The sequence below is a fragment of the Maniola hyperantus genome, chromosome 7, assembly GCF_902806685.2.
Source record: "Maniola hyperantus chromosome 7, iAphHyp1.2, whole genome shotgun sequence".
Taxonomy (NCBI): Eukaryota; Metazoa; Arthropoda; class Insecta; order Lepidoptera; family Nymphalidae; genus Maniola; species Maniola hyperantus.
In genome coordinates this window covers 7542476-7567661 of record NC_048542.1, presented here as the reverse complement: position 1 = coordinate 7567661, position 25186 = coordinate 7542476, and the positions used below count along the sequence as shown (strand labels likewise).

Genomic DNA, 25186 nt, shown 5'->3' with positions numbered 1-25186 from the left:
TGGACTAGAGAAAAAAGGCCGTGCCCATCTCAAGGTGACTGGTGCTGTACTTCAGGCGTGATTCCTCATCCGCAGATTGGTGCTGCCCAAAGTGGTAATTACTTAATACAATCACAGAATACTTAATAGTACTTTTGGTACCTTGAGGCGCGAATCGACGAAGCCCGGGTAAAGCCTCCATTAGTATTTTAAGCACTATCTAATTATGAAAGAGCGTGACCAATCTTAAACCTAGATAGGTACCTACCAGAAGTGTTGCGGATAAAATAAAATTTGACGTCCATGGATGCGGATGCGGATTATTAGAAGTTCACATCCGCGGATGTCTGAATTAATGTGAATTTGTACACTTTTTCATTGGTCAGTTAGCGAACGAAGATATCAACTAGCAAACACGCGCGAGGCATGCGCCACTCTGGCCCTGCCCACTTTCTTTGCAGGTCGTTACTTGTTACTCGTTACTTGCAAATATGAATCCCTATCCGTAAATGTTCCGCATTAATTGATGCAGATGCTGATGTCTAAATTCATGCGAATGATCCGCATTCGTGGATGCGGATGCAAATGTCCGTAACACCCCTGATAGGTACTGTTGACATTTTTATAGGTAAATATAACGGAGATTTATTTGGATTTCGTTTAACCACACGTATGACATCGTACATAATTATCAGCATATTCTTTATCTTTATGATCTTTATCGTTGTTTTATTTTGTTATATTTATAGTATATTTTTATTAATTACAGATAAATGTATTGCACCAGAAAACGACGTGTGTCCCTGGTGCGTTTTACTTTACAAGTGAGTAAATGTACCTACCTATTTACTTAAGCTAGATGTGACGTCATAAACATTTGACGTAATTTACCGTTCTTTTTAGGGTTCCGTAGTAAACAAGGAACCCTTATAGTTTCGCCATGTCCGTCCGTCTGTCTGTCCGTCCGTCCTCGGTTAATCCCAGAGACTAGGTATTAGTGCTAGAAATCTGTTATTTGGCATGGGTATAAATATTAATCACGCCGACAAAGTGGTGAAATAAAATTTTGATAAATATTTTTTTTAGGGTAGCTCCCCTACGTGTAAAGTGGGGATGAACTTTTTTTTCTCGTCTACCCCATAGTGTGGGATATCGTTGAATAGGTCTTTTAAAAATATTGTGGGTCTGGGAACATAATTTTTTGATTACTAGATCCGTTTGTAAAATATGATGTTTTGAATTGTTAATTTTTATTAGAGTCAAGTGTGTGTCCCCCCCCCCCCCCCCTCTATCAGCCAAATGGTAGTATATAGGAACGTGAAAAAATTCACAGCAGTAGTATATAAGTAGTAGTAGTAGTAGTAACTTTAAAGGAAAACTATCATGGCTAAGTAGGGTTCACAGGTTAAGGAGTTAGGTACATCTGTTTTTCGAGGATTGTGACTACGGAACCCTACACTGCGCGTGGCCCGCCACGCACTTGGCCGGTTTTTGCTTAAATCGATAAATTAAAATGGTTAGCAAAATTAAAACTGACAGCGGACATGGTTTTACGAATTTTAGAAGACCCTCTATTTAATATTTTTCTTTTTATCGCACTTAAATTTGCTACCTTTGAAACGGACGTCACGTGATCCTGTTGCGTCGACATTTTGAGTCGATTGTATAAATGCGGGTGGTTGATGGTTTTTAAAGTTAGTCTTGTTCCAATTCGAGACGTAAGTACTTAAATGATTCTGTTGCCTTAAAAGTTTTTACAATGTCAGAAGTTTAAGTCTGCTATAACTTTTACCTTTTCGTTTGTACAACAGTGTTGCAGACGTAAACCCGATAGCACATCGTCCCTTCTGCCTGGGAGCTCTAATCGGTTCAAGGGTCATCATCACGACATCAACTTGTCTTTTGGCAGCTCGGAAGAAAATGCTGTACGCTCAAGTACCGAACTCGGCTAATCCTGGGAAAAATTATACCATAATTCGTCAGAAGTTTCATCCAAATTACAATAGCGGTAAGCTTTTACATATTCCAAACCTTCGACTAGGAGTTGCATCATAGAGCAGCTAACTAAGCCTGGAACTAAAACGTTTTTATACAAACTTTTTTTACAAATTAGTAGTAGTAAGAAGAAAAATCCGAAAAACGTGAATTTGTGGTTACATCACAAAAAATGTGTTCATGAACAATTACTATTTTCAACTTTCAAAGTATGATTAATATACCAAGTGGGGATATGAAAGGGCTTTACCTGTACATTCTAAAACAGATTTTTATTTATTTTTATGCATAATAGTTTTTGATTTATCGCGCAAAGAAAAATACGACCGTAGTACGGAACCCTCGGCGCGGGAGTCTGACTCGCTCTTGTTTGGTTTTTTTAAATTGACTCTACCCGACTATACCCGAGGGTATAGAGTTTGGAAGTTATTTTAAGGATGGTTTTCTTCTTTTTCTAGGTTCACACGAGTATGATTTTGGCATAGTCGTTTTGGAAAATGACGTGGCCTTCGACAAGGGGAAGTCCCGAGGGGCCTGTATCGATTTCCAGAAACCATTAGAAGGCGATTGCTTTGGATATGGATTCGATAATAAAGGAAAAATCACTTCGGTAGGTAAATATTATTTTCTAAAAAATGATATGAAATGTGCACATCTTTTTCAATATTTTTTTTATGATAATTTTTTATCTTTTTAATAGGTAGGTACCTACATACTTTTTGATCATTATTTTTTTTCAATTTTTTTAAGGGTTTTTTGCTATTTTTTTTACTTTTTGTAATGTGAAATTTGAACCAACATTTTTATCGATTTTGTTTTATTAAAAAATCAGTTCAAAGTGAACAGTTCTAGACAATGTTGATTAAAGAACTTGTGTACTAAATATTCGATTAGCTTTTATTGGTTTAGGCATCTCAGCTATCACCTATTTTATATAAAAACAGCATTATTTGTTCACAGACATTTTTGAAAGTGAAGAGAAACAGTTGCAGTAAAAACGGTAGCTCAATAGATGCTGCGTGTGGTGTAAACATGGATACCGTGTGTATCGTGGCTGGAGGAGGTCCCGTGCTTTGCCCAAAAATTAATGTGAGTAGCCGAATACTTACCAACTTAGGTTCTTAGAGGGACGTTTAGTTCTGCCTAGAGGGCCCCACATGTTTGTTACAAACGAACTGCCATTCTCCATAGAAATTGTATTTATTTTGTAATTTTTTTGGATATAAATCACATAATTGGTTGTTGTTTAGCCTTTGAACAGAGTGAACTAGAGTAAGGGAACTTTCGGTTTGATCCTGAATCGACGATATTATTTTGATATGATATGACGATATTAGGCTATGGTGACGTAAAATCCAAAAAACAAATAGGTCTACCTTTGAGCTACCGGCTGACGGTGACGTCTAAGTCTCGATGTTTTGTTAAAAATTCCCCTTTCGTGAACTGTGCTTTGGATGTAAGGAAATAGGTGTTTACAAATTCCTTAGTAATATTCAGCTAAAGAGAAAGGGGAAAAAGCATTGAGAATTTATTTTTTACTAGATGATGCCGGCGACTTCGTCCGCGTGCATTTAGTTTTTTAAAAATCCTGTCGGAACTCCGGGATAAAAATTAGCCTTGTCCTTCCCCGGGATGTAAGCTATCTCTGTACCAAATTTCGTCAAAATCGGTTGAACGGTTGAGTCGCGAAAAGCTAGCAGACAGACAGACAGACACACTTTCGCATTTATAATACTAGTATGGATTAGGATTAGGATAGGTGGTAATGATTTTGCGCTTTTAACATCACGAAACATGCCTTCTATGTAATCAAGTATAGGTACTATAATTAAGGAATTTAATTATTAGGTATGTAATTAATTCTTTTCAGAGTCGAGATCTACATCTCGTAGGCATAGCTCGCGGTGTATGCAACAATGACGACCAAGTGACGCTCGGTGGCATTTCACACTCTATGAAATGGATACAAGAAGAACTTGGATTAATGAACGTAAATAAAGATGTGTACACATAGGGTGCAGTGTATTATTTTCTAATTCAATATTAAACTAATTCCTTAAGGCGATCATATACACGTCACGTCGTAAGACGATTTCACCGACGCGACGTCGAGTGACGTTTAACTGAGGAATAAATTAGGCGTAATGACAGTTTTTGTATTGAAAATCTGCCTATGTCAAATTTACTCTCAGATAAGACTTATTTTACGTTGGTGAAATCGTAGTGGAGAGCCCAAGTCCTAAGTCTCAAAAACGTCCAAAAGCCGCCAGAGCCGCAAGAGTCGCAAGCTGAAAAAATATTTTTGGTTCAAATTTCGGTTACGGAAACCAACTACACTACACTGGAAACATCATAGTGTACCTAAGTTCGCAAACATCTATCACCCCAGATCCTCCAGAGATCGATGTTTGAACATGTGACTTTAGGTCAACATAGGTAATAATTTTAATTTAGACGCTGGGTCAGCATTTCAGTCGATTGATTAATAAATGTGCTGTGTTGGCACAATGATAACACTAATCATACGAAGAATGTATTTGAGTAACTTCACAACTATGAACAGCTTAGCCTATATTGTGAAAATTGTACACTGGTTTATTATTAGTATCATGTTACGTTACATACTAAATCTGTAAAGAACTGATATAAATGAAAAAACCGGCCAAGTGCGAGTCAGGCTCGCGCAATGAGGGTTCCGTACTACAGTCGTATTTTTTCGACATTTTGCACGATAATTCAAAAACTATGATGCATAAAAATAAATAAAAATCTGTTTTAGAATGTACAGGTGAAGACCTTTCATATGATACCCCAATTGATATAGTCACTCACTTCGAAAGTTGAAAATACTAATTATTAGTTCATGACCACAATTTAATTTTTTTTTGTGTGATCTAACCCTTAATTCACGGTTTTCAGATTTTTCCCCAAATGTCAGCTATAAGATCTACCTACCTGCCAAATTTCATGATTCTAGGTCAACGGGAAGTACCCTGTAGGTTTCTTGAGAGACAGACGGACAGACAGACAGACAGACAGACAACAAAGTGATCCTATAAGGGTTCCGTTTTTCCTTTTGAGGTACGGAACCCTAAAAAAGCAACCTGGCACTTTACCGAATTTTCTTTTAAAGCAATCTTACATTTTCTTGCTCCTTAAGCTGACGCTTGCCCAAATTTCCTTAGACAAACTTATATTTTTAAGCAACTTGGTTCTTCCAAAAAGGAGGAGGTTCTCAATCCAGGTCGTATTTTTATTCCTTATGCTTCCTGCTCTCATTTGCTAGCGAATTCGGTTTTGTGTACTAAGTTGCCCGAATTTTCAATCTTTAAAGCGCGGCATTTCTGACTCTTGAATGGCTTTCTTAAAATATGCTGACAATTTCCCCTATCCTTCCAACAAAATGCTAGAAGGAGAACATCAATATTTGAATGAGCTGAATTTGAGTTTATCTTTTACTAAGTATAGATCGTCTTTATATACCTACTTAACAACAATTCAATGTATTAAATGCTTAATCTACAACACTATAAAATAATTGTTCTTACCAATAAAAATTCGGCAGGTAGGTATATCTAACAAAACTTCTTTATGGTTACATCAATATTCAATTTACACTTTACACAATTGAAGATTATCTAAATGATAAAAGAGCGTGGATTTGACCTGCAGCTCGTTCCAGCAACGCACAAGGCTGCAATTATACTTTTTTATACATGGCATAATCTTGTATATCAAATATTTGAAAAGAGCAACCGCCGAGTTTCTTGCTGGTTCTTCTCGGTAGGAAAGGCATTCCGAACCAGTGGTAGATGCATCCGAAGATTCGAAAGCACTTGTAAAAGTTTACTTGAATAAAAAAGATTTTTATTTATTTATTTACACAATAATTTTAAAAACAAAATAATTCGTACGGCCGGCAGTTGTTACTTGTTATCATATGGGTCGAAGAGTTCGTCGGGGTTCTCCAAATAACTTACGTATGAACAAAGAATACCTAATTAAAATATACCTTTTAATAATAAGTAGGTATATGATTTTTTTCTGTTTAATAAATACTACAGAATATAAACAATTCGTTACTCCATGAAAATGGTCGACAAAATGCACTACAATTCACATGTGAAAATGAACAAGTACTTATAATAAAGAATTTTCTTTGAGCATAGGTAGGTACTATGTAAATCTAGGATTAGGCCAAATTATATTGTCGTGTATAACTTACTAGCATATGCCCGCGACTTTGTCCGTGTGGACAACACAAATTTCAAACCCTTATTTTACCCCCTTAGGGCTTAGGGACAAAATTTTTCAAAAATTCTTCCTTTCATGCAAAATTTCAGCTTGACCCGTTCAGCAGTTTGAGCTGTGCGTTGATAGATCAGTCAGCCAGTCAGTCATTCATCTTTTCTTTTATATACATACTAGCTGATGCCCGCGACTTCGTACGCGTGGATTTAGCTTTTTAAAAATCTCGTGAAAACTTCCGGGATAAAAATTAGCCTATGTCACTCTCCATGTCTTAAGCTATAACCATGCAAAAATCACGTCGATCCGTTGCTCCGTTGCAACGTGGTTGAAGGACAAACCAACAAACTAACAAACAAACACTCTTTCGCATTTATAATAAGGGTAGTGATATAGATAATTATCTTTAGGTAGGTATGTATTTTTTTTAAATAACTTTAAATGACTAATAATATAGTGCTAACAGGGAACTGTGAGCCGACTAAAGTATTTAGATTTAACCATACAACACAATATAGGTAGGTATTTTGTTATATGTTATATGACATATAACATAGGCGTTGTCCTAATACAACGCGACTTACGCGATCATCGCAAGTTCGGGCGAATTTGACTCGTACAAACGCGCGATCAAACATAGGTACTGATTTCGAATAGCTGTCCTAAATGGCATTCACGCGATGATCGCGAAATCGCGTTGTATTAGGACAACGATTGTGTTGGAAAAATTACAAAGTTTTGAGACGCTGCTGTTGCATAATACTTTCCAGTAAATACTTTAAGATAAGGTCAATAAAATATGTAGTGAGCCTGAGCAGTCATCTATTATCCAGTCGGAGCAGTGACATATTTCAAACAAGACGTGGATTTTCAGTTTATGAGGTAAGTAGCTTCTTTAAAGGATACACCTTTCTCTTAAAAAACAATGAGATTAAAGCATGATTAAATAAAAATGTGTATTTTTCAAAGACTCGGAGGAGGTCGGGGCACGGACCTCTAACTTTTCGGAGTTATGTGCGTTTTAACTAATTAAATATCACTTACTTTAACGGAGAAGGAAGTTAACCTGCATGCCTGAGAGTTCTCCATAATGTTCTCAAAGGTGTGTGTCTACCAATCCGCACATGGCCAGCTTGGTAGACTACGGCCAAACCCTTCTCACTCTGAGAAGAGACCCGTGCTCTGTAGTGAGCCGGCGATGGGTTGATCATAATGATGAAGAAAAACTAAAGTATAGTGTCTACTTGTAACAAAAAAGGTAGGTAAATCAAGTTTCAAAATATTTTGCGTTTACAGATGGCCACTGGAATGCCACTACTGGTTCTATTATTTTCGTTACTAGCTGTGACAATGGGAACTCGTTCGTGGGGAAGATCACCGAAATTCCCAATAGGTAAGTAAATATTGTTGAGCTACAACTACCTACCTAACCTTAGGAATATTTCAGATGAAAATGTTCAAAAGTTTTAATTTAGTAATACCTATTCTGTAATTAAATAATATTGTAATTTAGCTTATGTAACTGTTATATTTGGCGTCAGGTAATCTCTATAGAGCAAAGAGATCGTTTGGTATCAGGTAAAAAGAACTTGCGCAGTGGTTGAGTTATCCATCTATTTAGTGGTATGAAGTGAGGCGCTTCGGCTGGGTATCTGGATCTAGAAAATCATCAGCGCGTATTACAGTTTAATTGACTGCTTTGGAAATTGGACGCTTAAATATTTCTTTCGAATTATTTTTGTATGAATAAGTTACTAAAACATCTGTCACTCGCGGCTGTCTCAGTACAGTATTATGCTTATTTAAAACTAGCTTATGCTCGCGACTTCGTCCGCGTGGACTACACACCCCTGTTTTGTCCCTTTAGGGATTGAATTTTCAATAAAAAATATATTTATAAAACCAACTTCCAAAACCACGCAAACACAATAAAAGAAACAAGAAATCAAAGCTTGAAGCTCGTTCGACTTCAACATACATACACGTGTAGAAACAAAAGTTATTTCTTACTTTGTAGTGGTTTTGGAAGTCAGTTTTTTTATTATTTGTTTTTAGCTTTTTAGTGTAAGTTGTCATTGCTTTGTACCTAAAATATTAATTTACCGGCAAAACTTTCGAAATCCACACGGCTTAGGAGTTCCTTGCAGCATCAGGATTGAAGAGTTGGGACTCAAAATTCGATAACATAGTCTATGTTTGGCATTTACAATATTATTTCACCAGGAACAGTTCTTGAATCTCTAAAGTTTAGGAATGCTGTACCATGCATCATCAGGCTTGGTACAGCACCTCGGACTTGGAGTGTAATCATGAAGCCGTTGCTTGATACTTAAAATATCAATCCACCATAAAAAATTCCCGGATCCCCACGGCTTAGGAGTTCAGTACCTTGCAGCATCAGATTGAGGAGTTGGGATCCGAAGTTCAATGGTGTAGTCTATGCTTGGCACCAAAAATAACATTGCGTCATTCGCAGTTCCTGAATCACTATAGTTTAGGAGTGCTGTACCCTACATCATCAGGATTGAGGAGTTGGGACTTGGAGTTGAAGCATAAAGTCGTTGCTTGGTACCTTCAATTAATCCAAATCAATTAATTCACTATAAACACTTCCCGAATCTTGATAACTTAGACGAGTAGCAACCCTGCAGCATCAGGATTGAGGAGTTGGATCCAGAATTTTTTATGGGACCACCACGGAAACATCCCCTGTTGATTTAAAAAAAAATGCAAATTGGTCCAGAAACCTCGAAAAAATCGGTGAACATACATTAAAAAAAGAAACGGGCCGAATTGAGAACCATCTCCTTTTTGGAAATCGGTTAAAAGTAAATCAACTGTATACCGACCTATTGGATGGATATTCAAAACATTCAGACATCACATTCACATTTCAGATAATGGACCAACTCCATGTACATATAATAACAGAGAGGGTATTTGTTTGCACGAGTCAGCTTGCGATGGAGAACATTTGATATGGGAAGGTGGTGTGGTAGACGATATAAACTTTAGGTAAGAAAACGTATAATATAAAATTCATCTATTTTTGATACTCATTAAAAATATCTGTATATATGTACAAAGCAATGTATAAAACGAGAAATTGAGCGACTGATAGCGTTCAATCAAACCTTCAAACCTTCGGCTTCGGCTACCATCAGCAAAATACACCTTAGACCTCCTCGTCGCGTTATCAATTCGTTCCACCAGTGGCACGAGAAGGAATTGTTATGCTTCGTCATACCACTGAATGCGAATGATTGCTATTTGTTATGCTCAATTTCCCTTGCGGTGCATCCGTACGTACATTGCCGGTGTGTCTAGAAACATGAGATTTTGCACATCGGTTTTCTCTATTACTATAAAAAAGATTTCCAAAAGTGAACGAAGCCAGACAGATTAAAAATTAACTCTATTCAAATTGACTCTACCAAAAATTAAACCCATTCTAGTTTGGAGCGCGCTTGCCTAGAAGTTGCCTATTCATTCTTGCATGGCAGGTGTAGTACACGACAGGTCGAAATAGCAATCGGAGAGGGAACGCCCCGTACACCCGCACAACCCCAGCGCTAACCCGGTGCGGGCGAGCACGGGTGATGTACGGGTGTGCGGGGCGTCCCCCCGCCTAATACACCGATCGCCATTTCGACCTTTCGCGGACTATATTAAGGTTATATGTGGCAGGAAACACGGACGACGGAAGGGAATTTCAGACCATCACAGTAAGTTGAGAAAAAAGTTTGGTACAAGTAGATTGAATCGATTCGCACGAGCCGCAAGAGCCACAAAGATAAACTGATTGACTGAACTGATGAAACTAAGATTTCTAACACTGAATATTAATGTGACATCAGGAGCAAGGATCTGATGAATGGGTCGCACCGACGAAATGATAGTGACGTCACGCCCATTTTCAATACTAGAAGCACGAAGTACGTCTGGTTTTCCATAATGTTTATCAAAAACCAACGATAAACCTCTAAAAAATAAAAACCTTACGTAATTAAGTACTTGTATAATATATTTTTATCCTTTTATTTTTTAGCCTTGCCTATGGTGGGACAAAGCTACAAAGGTTAAAGAAAATGCTAGTTTTTAAAGTTATTTTGTTTGTTTGGAACAGGAGCGGGAAACAATGCAACCCAGATCAATGGTGCTGCATTAAAGCAACAATACCAGACAGACAGTTAACAGACGAGCAGACGACAGAAAGAAAGACAACAGATGCACAGACTACCGACAGGCAGACAACAACCATACGAACAACAGATAGACAAACAACTGACGAACAGCCAATAGAGAAAACGACAACTGACAGAAAGACAACAGACTGGTGGACATCCATCAATCAAGCTACACCGACTGGCAGTCAGGCAACATCAGACTGGTGGACATCCATCACTCAAGCTACACCGACTGGCAGTCAGGCAACATCAGACTGGTGGACATCCATCACTCAAGCTACACCGAATGGCAGTCAGGCAACATCAGACTGGTGGACATCCATCACTCAAGCTACACCGACTGGCAGTCAGACAACATCAGACTGGTGGCCATCCATCACTCAAGCTACACCGACTGGCAGTCAGACAACATCAGACTGGTGGACATCCATCACTCAAGCTACACCGACTGGCAGTCAGACAACAGACTGGTGGACATCCTTCAATCAAGCTACACCGACTGGCAGTCAGACAACAGATGAACAGACAACCGACAGGCAGACAATAACCATACGGTCAACAGACAAACAGACAACTGACAGACCGACAACCGACAGCAAGACAACAAACAGGTGGGCACGAAACGATCAGCCAACAGCGACAGGCAGGCAGACAACACAGCAGCCTGATCCCCCGATTGATGTCGCAAACGGTAAGTAAAAATATAATTATCCTAGGTTTCACTGGTCTGTTTTATCATTATAAAATAACTAGCTGATGCTCGCGACTTCGTACGCGTGGATTTTGGTTTTAAAAATCCCGTGAGAACTCTTTGATTTCCCGGGATAAAAAGTAGCCTATGTCACTCTCCAGGTCTTTAAATATACCCATGCAAAAATCACGTCGATCCGTTGCTCCGTTGCGACGTGACTGAAGGAAAAACTAACAAACCAACAAACAAACACACTTTCACATTAATAATAGTGGTAGTGATTATATCTACTTACTTAGTTTTTCGGAAAAACTAACTTTTTCATCTGAAAAGTATTTATAAGTCATTAATTTAGTCAAACGAATACACAACTAACTTCGATAAAAATTGGACCACAAGAATCTTTATACAAAGTTTAACTCGGATCAACTTTATTCGAGTTTTATAACTTTTAAACAGTCGAAAGGAAAAAAATAATATCTTTATAGGTTGTTAAATCCTTGCTTTATCTTTATCTTTACATAGTAGGTATAAAATAAAGTCGCATCCCGCGTCTGTATGTATGTATGAACGCGTAGATCTTTTAAACTACGCAACGGATTTTAATGCGGTTTTCACCAATAGATAGAGTGATTCAAGAGAAAGGTTTATAGCTATAGTTTAATTCTCAAAAAATTAGAGATCCCTAGAAAAATTGAAATAATGTGAATTAGGTCGGAAAAAAATCCTCTCATTTGAGAGTTTCCGATGCAATGACACCTCAATGACATCACATTAGTATCTACATTGCACCCATGCGAAGCTGGGGCGGGTCGCTAGTACTTATATATAAAAGGAAAAGCAGACTGACTGGCTTATTAACTGTGGCCCTACCGCGGTTGTTTGACAGCTACAATGTCACGAACGCAATCATCTCTGATTCGTTAATGCTCGCTCACTATTGGCCACAATGCATTGTTGCAACAAGAATCGCACAAATTAAGCCAATCAGAAAAATTGAGATTGTAATAATAATTGATGCAGGTTTTAGACAATCGCCCTACAGATCTATCAACGCACACCTCCAACCACAGGACGGATCGAGCTGGGCATGCATTATGACGTAGGCTTCCGCTAAGAAAGGATTTTTGAAAATTCAACTCGTAAGGGGGTAAAATAAGGGTTTGAAATCTATGTAGTCCACGCGGACGAAGTCGTGAGCATAAGCTAGTTGTAATATATAAATATACTTAACTTGGCCTATCTGTTGTTTTTAAATCTGAATAATCTTGTTTCGATTTCAGAAAACAAAAACTGTCTAGCACTAGAGGGAGATGTGTGCCCTTGGTGTGTTCTGCTTTACCTGTAAGAAGATATCTTTTCAATACATTATAATTTCACCGCTAACAAAATATCTGTAAAGTAGTCAAATACTTACCGCACAATGTGTGTGATAAAAATATTATAATCGCATGGTTAGCTATCACAAAGCCGTGCGGTAATGTCATATTATTATTTAAATATTACTTGTCTACTTGCTCATAAAGTGACTCTTATTTCACCGCCAGACGTCGGTCTAAACTGTACCTATAGGTAGTCCTAGATATTCTGTAAACCTGACACCAAAGTTGTGATAATCTCATTGTGATAATGTAAAAGGAACAGCTGACTGACTGACTGACTGGTTGATCTATCAACGTACAGCTCTAACCACTGGACGGATCGGGCTGAAATTTGGCATGCATGATAGCTATTATCACGTAGGCATTCGCTAAGAAAGGATTTTTTTAAATGCAACCCCTAAAGGGATAAAATAGGGGCTTGAAATTTGTGTAGTCCACGCGGACGAAGTCGCGGGAATAAGCTAGTTGTGATAATAATTTGCAACTGTTGCATTATGCTCAAAGTATCAGCCAATCAAAAGTGATTGCAATAGGTACCTACTACCTACTTACATTGTACGAGTACCTGTTAAATTTTAGTGCTCAACGATTTAACTCAGTGTTCAACGATGAATGATAGACACCGAACTCATTTGACATTGGTTGATGGGATAGAAAGAGAGGCGTTTATTTAATTTCAGCTCGCAATGCTGTGTGAGTTGAATTGCATTTTATATTGCTTCGTAACACTATATATTTAATCGTCATTGCGGAGTGAGCCAGCTGGAGACTGATTTACGTATCGTTTGTTTGTAATTTAACAGTCGAGGCGAACTTGTTGTAACAAGTAAGTCTGTGTCATGTAATGTCTGTTAATGTCTCATTGGAACTCTTGGCTCAAGTGTGCTGTATTTTCATTCAAAATGACTTGTAATGTAACACTCAAGGCAATAGGCTACTTGACTCATATCTAATTTAGTTCAATAAATGATTATTTATTATAGTATTTTGCTTAAGACAACGAAATATATGAATAACAATTATTAAAAACGCAGGATGGATATATAAATCCAATTTAAAAAAACACAGTTTTTATTTTTATTTGAAACGCAGAAAACGCTGTCAGCCATGATGTGTCATTAAATATGTAAACAAAGAAATGTCATCCCTATGTCACGCGTGGACTAACGTAGTATCCACATATATCAAATTTCAAGTCCTGACTAACTTATATATCAACGCACAGCCTAAACATCTAAACAGCTGGTCCTAGATACATGAAATTTGGTGGGTGTGTTCTTTGTAGGTAAAGAGAAGGTATCCACTAGGAAAGGATTTTTTGAAATTCCACCCCTGAGTGGGTTAAATGGGGGTTTGAAATTTATGAAGTCCACGCGGGCGAAGTCACGAGCATAAGCTAGTTTTTATATATTTCTAAAAACTCATAGTAAACGTAAAAAATTATCGATTTCTCTTTATAAATTGAATAAGTTATTAAGTAAGACTTACAACAAAGTGATCTTTGCAAAAATAAATTTGGGTTGCAGTCGTTAGTGATTTAGGATCTCTTTAAGCAAGTCTTCGCGTGTTACGTATATTTATTTCACTGGGCACTCTAATCCACAACTTTCCTGTGGTCTTTATCGATGCGTTTTTTACATTCTCGGATGATACAATAACGATAATTACTATATTTTTCATGTAAACTAGTATAGAAGTCATGTTTATTAAACTTTGGGAGATTATGCTGTTGTTTACAAATGCATGACGTCAGAGCACAGATAATCTATCGGCCAAACATGGCCGACAGTGTTTTCACCTGTCTAAGAAAAATATATTTTTGAATTAAAGTTTTACGGTTTTTAGGGCGCAAAAAAATATAGTGTTAATTTTTTTGATCTAATAGGACAAATATTAACCATTTAAGACCTACTTAAAAAACGTGTCAACTAGCCCATTCGCGAAAAAACCGACAGGCGAGTGGAGCACGCGGCACTCGCCGCGAATGATAGGTTAGAAAGAAAAGAAAACAAAAGACGTTTATTTATGCAATTGTGCCACACATTACAACTTAAAGCTAAGAGCTGGTTATTCCGGCGCTTCTTCCACCTGAGAACAAGCAAAAGAAGCGCCGGAACAAACTGTCATATTGTGTGGCACAATCCGAAAAAAGGGTCCAAACCAATCTTTGGTTTGAATTACAAAAACTCGATACATTACACCAAAATTTTACAAGTCAGTGTCTAGCTTAACAATTGTAGCGCTATCGTTATGTGAAACAGGTGATTAGTGATAGTATAGGTAGGTATAGGTAGATCATTTATCTAAGGGTGAAATAATACAGATTAAGTCCCTTTCAAACTCGCTCTTTTAGGTGTAATAAATAATAATATAGGTATATTATTACACCTATATCTATAATCATTACTCCTTTTGTGTAACTAAGATGTGAGGCCACCGTGAATTTACGTTTTCATTTTTTATACAACAGTTCTGATGGCGCTGGCGGTCAAATATCACAAAATCCTTTCTGCTTGGGCGCTTTAATCGGTTCAAAGGCGATCATTACTGCATCCACTTGTCTTATAACAGCTGTAAATAAGACGGTGTATGTCCGATTACCGAATTCATCTTATCCTGGAAAGAATTATATTATATCGCAGCGACTGTTCCATCCAGATTATTACACCGGTAAGCTAAAAAATTAAACATACAAGTTTATATTAACTTACTCATTCGATTTTTATAATCAGGCAGCCTGATAATATTATTATCTTCCTAGAATGAGGCGTTGTTCCCAAGTGACATAATATCTAAGCCAATATTATGACGTCATGATAAATCACGTTTTGAAGAAGGAATACCTGAAAGGTTTTCTGCTATTGAAGATGTTTTTCAATTCCTATTTCAGGTACACGTGCATACGATATTGGTTTACTGGTTGTGGAAAGTGACGTAACATTACATAGGTCACAAGGAGCCTGCCTTGATTTACTGGGGCCGTTCGAAGGCGACATAATATGTGTAGGATACGGGTTCGATATCAACTGGCAAATATATTCGGTAATCAAAATTTCTACTAAAATAATAGGAATCACAAGCACCCGGCGTCGTTGGAAGCAGCTACTACATGAACAAAATCAGTAGGCTGACTAATATTTTCACCACGACGCCGACGGCTACTTTTAAGACCAAGCTATCGCGGTTGCAGCTTTTTGGGCTGCCCATGTTTGAGGTGACCGTCGACTCGAGAAGAAGAAGAAGAATAATAGGAAAAGCTGACTGACTGTCTAACTGATCTATCAACGCACAGCTCAAACTACTGGAAAATCGGGCTGTTTGGCATGCAGATAGCTACTACGACATAGACATCCGCTAATAAAGTAATTTTGCAAATTCAGCCCCTAAGCGGATAAAATAGGGGCTTGAAATTAGTTTAGTCCACGCGGATGAATTTAGGCATTATCTAGTTTCTACTAAAACTAATTATAAAAAGTTCATAGATAGTACTTAACTAAAGCGATAGGAAGTGGTGATGATTTGCTTGTACATCAATCCATTAATTAAAATAAAGTGTATCGTTTACCCGAAATTCCCAATGCAACTATTAGGTAATTTAAAGACCTGTAAAGTGCTACCTACTGGCTAGTGGATTGGTTGCCAACGTTGATTCGTGTATGTGAGTTACAACCACCGAATTAAAAATGCTAAAGCTGTTCCACGATATTTTATTTCACAGACAATTCTGAAAGTGAAGGATAAAAGTTGCGGTAAAGCTGGCAACACAGAAGATGCAGCATGTGGTACTAATGCAGATGCAGTATGTTTGGTTGATTTGGGAGCACCCATACTTTGTCCATCGGTTGTGAGTATATCTATTCCTCGTTATTATAAATATAAATTCTTTTACTATATGATGCCGGACAGACGACGTCAAACGAAGGAACAAAAGCGACGGCGCCGATTCTGTTGTCTTTCTCTAAACTTAATTTAGAGTATCTGCATCTTTTTCTTTTTATTATTGCTAAAAAAGGATGGAACATGAATTTTATATTTAAAGACTATAAATTTTAGTGCACGCTAAGTCTCTGTCTGTCTGTCAAGAAACCTATAGGGTACCTACTTCCCGTTGACCTATTACTCATAAAATTTGGCAGGAAGGTAGGTCTTATAATGTGTTCATGAACAAATATTGCTATTTTCAACTTTCAAATTAAGATTACCTACTATACCAAGTGGGGTATCATTTATGAAAATGCTTTTTTACTTGTACATTCTAAAACAGATTTTTATTTATTTTTAGGCATAATAGTTTTTGATTTATCGTGCAAAATGTCGATAAAATACGACTGTTGTACGGAACCCTCAGTGCGCGAGTCTGACTCGTACTTTGCCGGTTTTTTAATCTCGATTATCATTTTCTACATTGTGCATTAGTGATATTGTAGGTATACGTAATAATTCTTTCATTTCAGGGCAATCGTCTAGTTCTTCGTGGCATAGCCCGTGGCAGATGTGATTCTAATGATCAGATGTTGCTTGGTGGTATCGCACATTCTGACACATGGATTGAAAAAGAATTAGCATCCATGAATATTCCTAGAGATTCATACATATTATCATAACATGCGAGGTTACAGTTTGGAAATGAATCTCTTAAGTGTAAATAAAAATTATACATAATTTCTTTTATTAATGTACCTATACAAATTTCCTACTTCACTATATTTTTAAAATTAATTCTAAGTATGACCTATCTGTTAAGAATGAAATAAAATAATTTCGATAATGGAATGTGTTTATTTTGTAAGTCTAACGCCAAGTGTCTACTGGCAATAAAACTTGAAGAAGTTAACTCGGGCAAGTCACTTGCTCTATGTAAATTGTAAACATACGCAGCAAGTCAATTTTAGTGTAGCTTAGTTTTAGCGAGTAAAACTTGCAGAAATGAACATTGATATGACAATGAGAGCGACTATTGCAAATTTTATCGTAGTAGGGCAGAGTTTCAGGTAAAAAAGTGACGTAGTGTAGGCAGGTATGTAGATTTGCTAAAATTGTATATAATATATCAAATCACGACGTTTTCCCGTCCTTACTATATAGTGAATAATGACTGATTTACGCACAGTTAATGTCAACTTGAAAAAAACCGGCCAAGTGCGAGTCAGGCTCGCGCAATGAGGGTTCCGTACTACAGGCATATTTTTGACATTTTGCACGATAATTCAAAAACTATGATGCATAAAAATAAATAAAAATCTGTTTTAGAATGTACAGATGAAGACCTTTCATATGATATCCCACTTGATACAGTTATCTCACTTAGAAAATTGAAAATAAATTATTAGTTCATGACCACAATTTTTTTTGTGTAATCTAACCCTAAATTCACGGTTTTTAGATTTTTCCCCAAATGTCAGCTATAAGAACCTACCTCTATATAATTTAATTATTCTAGGTCAACGGGAAGTACCCTGTAGGTTTCTTGACAGACAGACGGATAGACAGACAGACAACAAAGTGATCCTATAAGGATTCCGTTTTTCCTTTCGAGGTACGGAACTCTAAAAGTTATACTAGAGCCTAAGTGGTAGGTAGGTATCAAGATCTAGACCTAATTAATATAGTTAAACAATTTATTTTTAACCAGCTTATGCTCGCGACTTCGTTCGCGAGGACTATACAAATTTCAAACCCCTTTTTTACCCCCTTAGGGGTTGAGTTTTCAGAAATCTTTTCTTAGCGGATGCCTACGTCATAATAGCTATCTGCATGCCAAATTTCAGCCCGATCCGTCCAGTAGTTTGAGCTGTGCGTTGATAGATCAGTCAGTCAGTCAGTCAGTCACCTTCTCCTTTTATATATTTAGGTTTGTTAGAGTTGTTTGTTTGTATTTGTTTGTTGTAGATGCATTAATAGGTTTTTGATTTATCGTGCAAAATGGGACCCTTATTTCCGAAGTATCCTAGAATATAATAGAAAAATCAGAAATAACAACCAACCCCTATTTTACCTTCTTAGGGGTTTAATTTTCAAAATTCCTTTCTTATTCCTTTCCTTTCTTCCTATGTCTACGTGAGAACGACTTCTCTTTGAATCTAAATAAAATTATCTGATTTGATAATGGAAGCTGTAAGTAGGTACTATCTCTCAGTGCCATTATCCGCTACCGCTAGGTAGGTACATGTTGTTTTAGTTTCTACAGCAATAGTGACTACTTATCTATGATAGATATACTTATTGGCATTTTGGAACAGCAACGATATTGTTAAAAAGTTGGTAAATAAATAAGTATCATAAATAGTTTTCCAAGAAGAAAGTCTAGTTTTAAAAACAACTCGTGAATTACCTAGGAGTGGTTTAAATTGTTCGTTTAAAGGTACGAGAATAAACGAGTATGAAGGAGATCTCTTCAATATTTCGCGAAGGGAGCCAAGCTAATCAGATATTATGTGCGTTTTTGAGTAAGTATGTATAACATAATAATGTGGTTAATAACTTTACTAAGTACTTAAATAAAATATTACAATTAATAGGGTCTTGGACTGTAGTCATAAAATGATGTGATTTTTTGTATAGTACCTGTACATTCTAAAACAGATTTTATTTATTTTTATGCATCATAGTTTTTGAATTATCGAGCAAAATGGTGAAAAAATACGACTGTAGTACGGAAACCTAATTGCGCGAGCCTGACTCGCAGTTGGTCGGTTTTTTTCCTTTGTTGTCTGTCTGTCTGTCGGTCTGTCAAGAAACCTACAGGGTACTTCCCGTTGACGTAGAATCATGAAATTTGGCAGGTAGGTAGGTCTTATAGCAGATATTAGGGGAAAAATCTGAAAACCGTGAATTTGTGGTTACATCACACAAAAAAAAATTAAATTGTGGTCATGAACTAAATTAGTATTTTCAATTTTCGAAGTGAGATAACTATATCAAGTGGGGTATCATATGAAAGGGCTTCACCTGTGCATTCTAAAACAGGTTTTTATTTATTTTTATGCATCATAGTTTTTGAATTATCGTGCAAAATGTCAAAAAAATACGACTGTAGCACGGAACCCTCGGTGCGCGAGCCTGACTCGCACTTGGCCGGTTTTTTATTAAGTACCTTTCTTTTTTAATGCTATCCATAACTCTAGAGATTTATTTGCATTACTCTTAATTCTAAATGTACCTACATGCATATAATAAGCACGACTAACATTAATAAAAGACTGAACGCTCTCTGAATTGAGTGAATAAATACGTTTATTTATTTTAGTTTCCATGCCAATCTTCAGCTACGGAAACTGCATAGGATGGATGTCTCCGATGACTCTTCTCTTGCAATCGGAAGATTCCCCTACCAGCGTACCTCTTACGGATGTTGAGGTTACACTTTTTTTTGTCTTCCTTTGACCAACCTCCCAAAACCATTAGTCCATTAGGTACCCAGATACTTAGTAGCTAATTTATTAATAATGGATTATTATTGTTTTTGACGATAAACGCATAGAATGGCGAATATTTTGACATCTTGTTGTCCAAAACCAATATGCCGGCACGCCGCGGTTAGCTGGCAATTCTCAGGGAATGCCCAATTCAAACTTCAAAGCCAAAACTTTTATTTCTGCCTATTGAGTTTTCAGGTCAATCTAAAAGTGCCTTTTCTAGTCCAAAGCCTATACCTATTAGAGCGTGTTTAATACCGAATATTCAACTTATGCAGATATCATGGATGGCGTCTCTTCCATATTTGGTCTGTGTGCCAGCAACATACCTCGTAGCAGCAATGGGTGACAAGTTTGGAAGGAAATTCGCTTTACTTTTTATGTCGGCAGTTAGTGCTGTAAGTTAGTGTCCAATGTAATCCAATGATTAACTTTTTTCTTGAGTATCTTTCCCGAAGCAAATTCATAACCGTCTATTTATAATAAGGTCTGTTTGGTCTGCTGATATCCATGTTTCAGTAATAGAAGCTACTTGAATACTATCATTTAAGAAGTTAGAGTTGTGTTTTATAGTTGATCTGGATACTGAAGCTTTCATCTATGAACATTTGGGTGTTCATTGCCGCGCGGGTCTTGGTCGGCGTGGTGATGGCGGGAAGCTGCGTTACCTGTCCCACTTACATCAAAGAGATCAGCGAAGACAATATTAGAGGTGCTTTGGGATGTTGGGTGAGTATAATATTCCTTCCTGTATAATAAATAAGTATACTAGCCGACGTTCGCGTGGATTTAGCTGATATTTTATAAATAACGTTACGTGTAAAATCTGAAGTACTTATGCTGAGAAAAGTGCAGGTACTTTCAGTAATCAGTATCTTATTTTAAATGAAACTTACCTAAACCTAAGCTATGGCAAAATACGCTCTATAGATCTCAGCCTCTCGGTAAGGTTTCGGTGTTGTCCTAATACAACGCGTATGCGCGATCATCGAAAGTTCGCACGAATTTTACTTATACGAACGCGTGATCAAATATAGTGATCATCAAAAATATCATCACAGATCAAAAATATATATCTCGAATAGGTGTCCTAATTGGCATTCGCGCGATGATCGCGTATTCGCGTTCTATTCGCGTTTATAAAATAACGAAAGACCGACACGCGCTGGTTTTCTCTTTCTATAAAGCTACGAGGGTTCCAAAACCGCCCTTGTCTGAGAAGGGCCTTCTTTGTATTGTGACCATTTCACAATATGTAGGTATCACTTATTTATTAGAACAGTAATTATCAAAGCAGTTAAAGCAACTCATTCCCTTTTATTTAGATCAAAAATATTGTCTGGAAAAAAAATATTCTAAGTATAACTAAGTGTACCGGAGCAACAAAATATGTATTAGGTATACCTGACATTATTTTTACGATATTTCAGGGAGCACTATTTTTCACCACCGGAAGTCTATTCGCTTATATAATCGGAGATATTTTGAGTTACCACGCCATTCTGCTGGTATTTGTGGCCGTACCAGCTATAAACTTCTTGGTGTTTCTCTTGATGCCTGAATCACCATCATACCTTATCAAGCATGATAAAGACGAGGTGAGGGACTTTGTTTATTTTTTACTTCACTACAGCAAAATATTGACAAAATGACAGAATTATTAATAGAAAAAAAGAAACATGAAATTATTAAAAAAGCAAGTACGTACGTGTTAAGTAGAGTAGTAGTAGTAGAGTAAAGAAAACTGGACATGACACGTATTTGTAATTTCAGGAGGCAGTAAAAGCATTAGTCTGGCTTCGTTGCCGAAGGCAATATGATCTGACAGTACAACAAGAAATGGATTTCATTAAGATAGAACAGAGAAATGATGAGTCAAAAGGAAAGTTTTTAATGAAAACTATCTGTAAGTAATAGGAAATGGTGCAACTTGTGAAGTCTACCAACTTCTCATTGTGAGAGGAGAACTGTTCTCAGTAGTGGGCAGGTGATGGATTGAGATAATCATAATGTTTCTGGAATTAGGTAGCGCGAATTCAATACCTACACTTCTAATACTATTTTTTTAAATTTAAAAGTACGTATAGTTCTTAGTATAGGTAAACCGGCGAGTGACTTGCGAAATGACATTTACATGACAAAGTTGTTTTTATTTCTATTGATAACCACATCACTGTTAAAAAGCAAAGATGAATTATTGAAGATTCAAAAAAGCACAATGTTGCAAGTATTTTAGACGAAGTGACCTACTTACGTAGATAGTAGATTCTCAAGCCAGAATTTTCTGCTCACGTAATTGTCACTTTCCTTGAGCATATACTTGTGCAGTACCTAAATACTAAGAGACAATTAAGCAGACATATTAATAAAATGTTGTTTTTTTAGTAACGGATAAGATCCTCTTTCGAGCATTCCAAATAGCACTAATAGTGGCTTTAGCACGAGAGTTATGCGGTGCTGTGCCAGTATTGAACTTTGCTGGGGACATATTCCGCCTGGCATCAGACGTGACCGGGTTGGTGCTTCGACCAAACCAGCAGGCGATGGTGCTGGGTGCAGTGCAGTTGTGCGGAGCTACCATGGCTTCGGGAATTGTAGAGAGGTCAGGTAGACGGGTGAGCGTTTTATTAACATACTAGCGACCGTCCGCGTCTTTGCTCGGTGAAAATATAAATCCTCTATGTCCTCTATCGCGTGGGAATTTTGAAAAACCTCTGTGCAAAATCTCAGCACAGGGAACCTCTCTGCAATGGCTAGTTCAAACTCTTGGACCTAGAAGGTACCTACAGTTTGGCATCGATTTTCAGCCATACATAAAGGATTAAGAGACAAAGTTTGTAGCATTCGCCCTTTCACGTCCTGCAAGGAATATGTCGAGTTATACCAGTAGCCCCGTATATTTATTTAGAACTAGCTTTTGCTCGCGACTTCATCCGCGTGGACTACACAAATTTAAAACCCCTATTTCACCCACTTAGCGGTTGAATTTTCAAAAATCCTTTCTTAGCGGATGCCTACGTCATAATAGCTATCTGCATGCCAAATTTCAGCTCGATCCGTCCAGTAGTTTTAGCTGTGCGTTGATAGATCAGTCAGTCAGTCAGTCAGTCAGTCAGTCACGTTTTCCTTTTATATATTTAAGATTAGATGATTTACAAAATCTTCTTCTTTCTTACCTTATCCCACGCTGCGTGGGGTCGGCACAACATGTCTTCTTTTTTCACTTACTTCTATTCATTTACAAAATAAGTTTCTATTTTTCAGCCACTTTTAATCATTACGTGTTTAGTATCTGGCCTGAGTATGTGCGTGTTGGCGACTTGGTTCGTACTCAACGAGTTCGACATCAGTCCTCCCGGATGGATACCAGTGGTCACATTGTGCATTTGTATCTTCTGTGACGCTTCAGGATTGATGCCAATTGCTGTTGTCATAGCTGGCGAAACATTTTCCTATAAGGTACTCGTATCTTTAAGGGTATACCTACCTACTTGTTCCCCTATAAGGGTGTTTTTCCCACTGAAGCGGAGACAAATAGAGAAGTGTTCAGTCGATCTGTCAGATTTTAATGAGAAAATGTGCAAAAATCAGCAGGTCGATTATGCCATCCTACCCCTTCCAAGTTAGCCCGCTACTATCACTTACCACCAAGTGAGATCGCTGTCAAGGGCTATCTTGTATAATGGTTGTATAGGAATTAAAAAAATGCCTGGCGGGGGTTCCCACGACACCAAGTGCTGGTAATGCATGACATGATTTCTAATACTACTCCGAAGAAAATATTAAAAAATTAGATTTTTTATTTTGACGTAAGATTTTTTCCAACTTTATTACCTGTTATCTTCCAAAGCAACCACGATCCAAACAAACATCCAAACAAACGTTCCTCCCAGACAATACGCAGAGAAACTTTGCACATTAAATCAAATTGCACAATAAGAGTAAATCCATATAATTTTAATACAATGTACCTACACAAATTCAAACTAAATCAACAGTTGCAGGAAATAAAAAAGCTTAAACTTCTCTTATTAAAAGGCTAAAACCTACTATACATATATAACATATAAAATCAAAGCATCCGACTTCAACATACATAGGTACCTACACGTGTAGAGATTTAAAAAAAAATTACTTTGTAGTGGCACATTGGTAACATTGAAATAATTCAATACAAGGAACTCAAAATCAGTACCCTTATTATAAATACGAAAGTGTGTTTGTTTGTTGGTTTGTTCTTCAATCACGTCGCAACTGTGCAACGGATTGACATGATTTTTGCATGGGTATAGATAAAGACCTGGAGAGTGACATAGGCTACTTTTGACTCCGGAAAATCAAAGAGTTCCCACGGGATTTTAAAAACAACCTAATTCCACGCGGACGAAGTCGCGGGCATCAGTTAGTCAATCATTAAAATCACTTTACAGAAACTAAAATTTAAAAACCGAATTAATAAAATATACTATAAGTATAATATAATTATTTGAAAAAACACCCTGCAAAAGCGGATAGTGCGTTAAAAAATTGAAACAAGACAAATTACCTACAACCTGCTTGCATTTAATTTGCTTATACAACTTGGAATCTTCTTAGTAGTGTATAATTGGGCATTCTAGATCATTAAAGCATGTTTCGTTTCACTTCGTTTCACTTCGTTTCACTTCGTTCCACTTCGTTCACGAAACATGCTTTAGTGATCTAGCAATGCCCAATTATAGCTTTTGCATTTCGTTCATTCGAAACATGATTTAGTGATTTTCAGTTCGGTTGCTATCTGGTTTTGTCTTGAGTCGATTTCGATCTGTTTCAGAAAGTGAATAAACATATTCATAAACAATATTTGTATGTTCACGTTACGATCGAAGCGACTCGCGTACGCCAGCAAGCAGTTTGAGCACTAGGCGACGCGGCGCTCGTGAATCCATTAATCGAATCCACGATACGTGAATACATTATCATTGGCAGAAAGCGAGCTCTCCATCAACAAATAAAGTGTTATGTTATGCACGCTTTTATCACAACTTACGATGAGGAAAACATCGTGAGGAAACCCGCATGCTTGGATGATTATTATCTGACATGTGTTTACCCACCAACCACACTGAGCCAGCGCGGTGGATTCAGGCTCAAATCCCTATCGCTATCTGAGAGGAGGTCATTTTCCAGCAAAGGGAGTTTAAAAGGCTGTTACTTACCGTGGTAGCGAGCTCATCTCTGGGAAGGAAAAGGCGTTCTTCTGAAAAACATTAACATTGAAACACCTATTTTATATAGGTAAAGTAAATC

At 37.2% G+C, this 25186-nt stretch overlaps 2 protein-coding genes across 2 annotated transcripts in view; both read left to right on the top strand.

Annotated features, from left to right (window-relative positions):
• The first annotated feature begins 7004 nt into the window (after positions 1 to 7004).
• On the top strand, positions 7005 to 17144 carry LOC117983990 (uncharacterized). Its single transcript, XM_034970636.2, has 9 exons — positions 7005 to 7104; positions 7519 to 7615; positions 9120 to 9237; positions 10349 to 11100; positions 12384 to 12444; positions 14953 to 15152; positions 15373 to 15524; positions 16201 to 16326; positions 16937 to 17144. Exons 2-9 carry the CDS (start codon positions 7519 to 7521, stop codon positions 17084 to 17086), a joined length of 1656 nt encoding a protein of 551 aa, XP_034826527.2. The 5' UTR covers positions 7005 to 7104; the 3' UTR covers positions 17087 to 17144.
• Positions 17145 to 19724: 2580 nt separating this feature from the next.
• Positions 19725 to 25186, top strand: part of LOC117983442 (facilitated trehalose transporter Tret1-like) — an 8724-nt gene continuing 3262 nt past the window's right edge. Inside the window, exons 1-7 of the mRNA XM_034969992.2 lie at positions 19725 to 19838; positions 20176 to 20295; positions 20471 to 20626; positions 21328 to 21495; positions 21671 to 21803; positions 22283 to 22512; positions 23162 to 23356. Of these exons, the coding sequence (XP_034825883.2) occupies positions 19734 to 19838; positions 20176 to 20295; positions 20471 to 20626; positions 21328 to 21495; positions 21671 to 21803; positions 22283 to 22512; positions 23162 to 23356 (1107 nt within the window). The 5' untranslated portion in view covers positions 19725 to 19733. The remainder of the gene's footprint in view (positions 19839 to 20175; positions 20296 to 20470; positions 20627 to 21327; positions 21496 to 21670; positions 21804 to 22282; positions 22513 to 23161; positions 23357 to 25186) is intronic.

Bases quoted from the DNA above. Each gene is read 5' to 3' on its own strand.
- LOC117983990 (XM_034970636.2), top strand. From the start codon at position 7,519: ATGGCCACTGGAATGCCACTACTGGTTCTATTATTTTCGTTACTAGCT. The intron at 12,445-14,952 runs GTAAGAAGATAT...TTTATACAACAG, and splicing joins TGGTGTGTTCTGCTTTACCT to TTCTGATGGCGCTGGCGGTC. The intron at 15,153-15,372 runs GTAAGCTAAAAA...TTCCTATTTCAG, and splicing joins CCATCCAGATTATTACACCG to GTACACGTGCATACGATATT.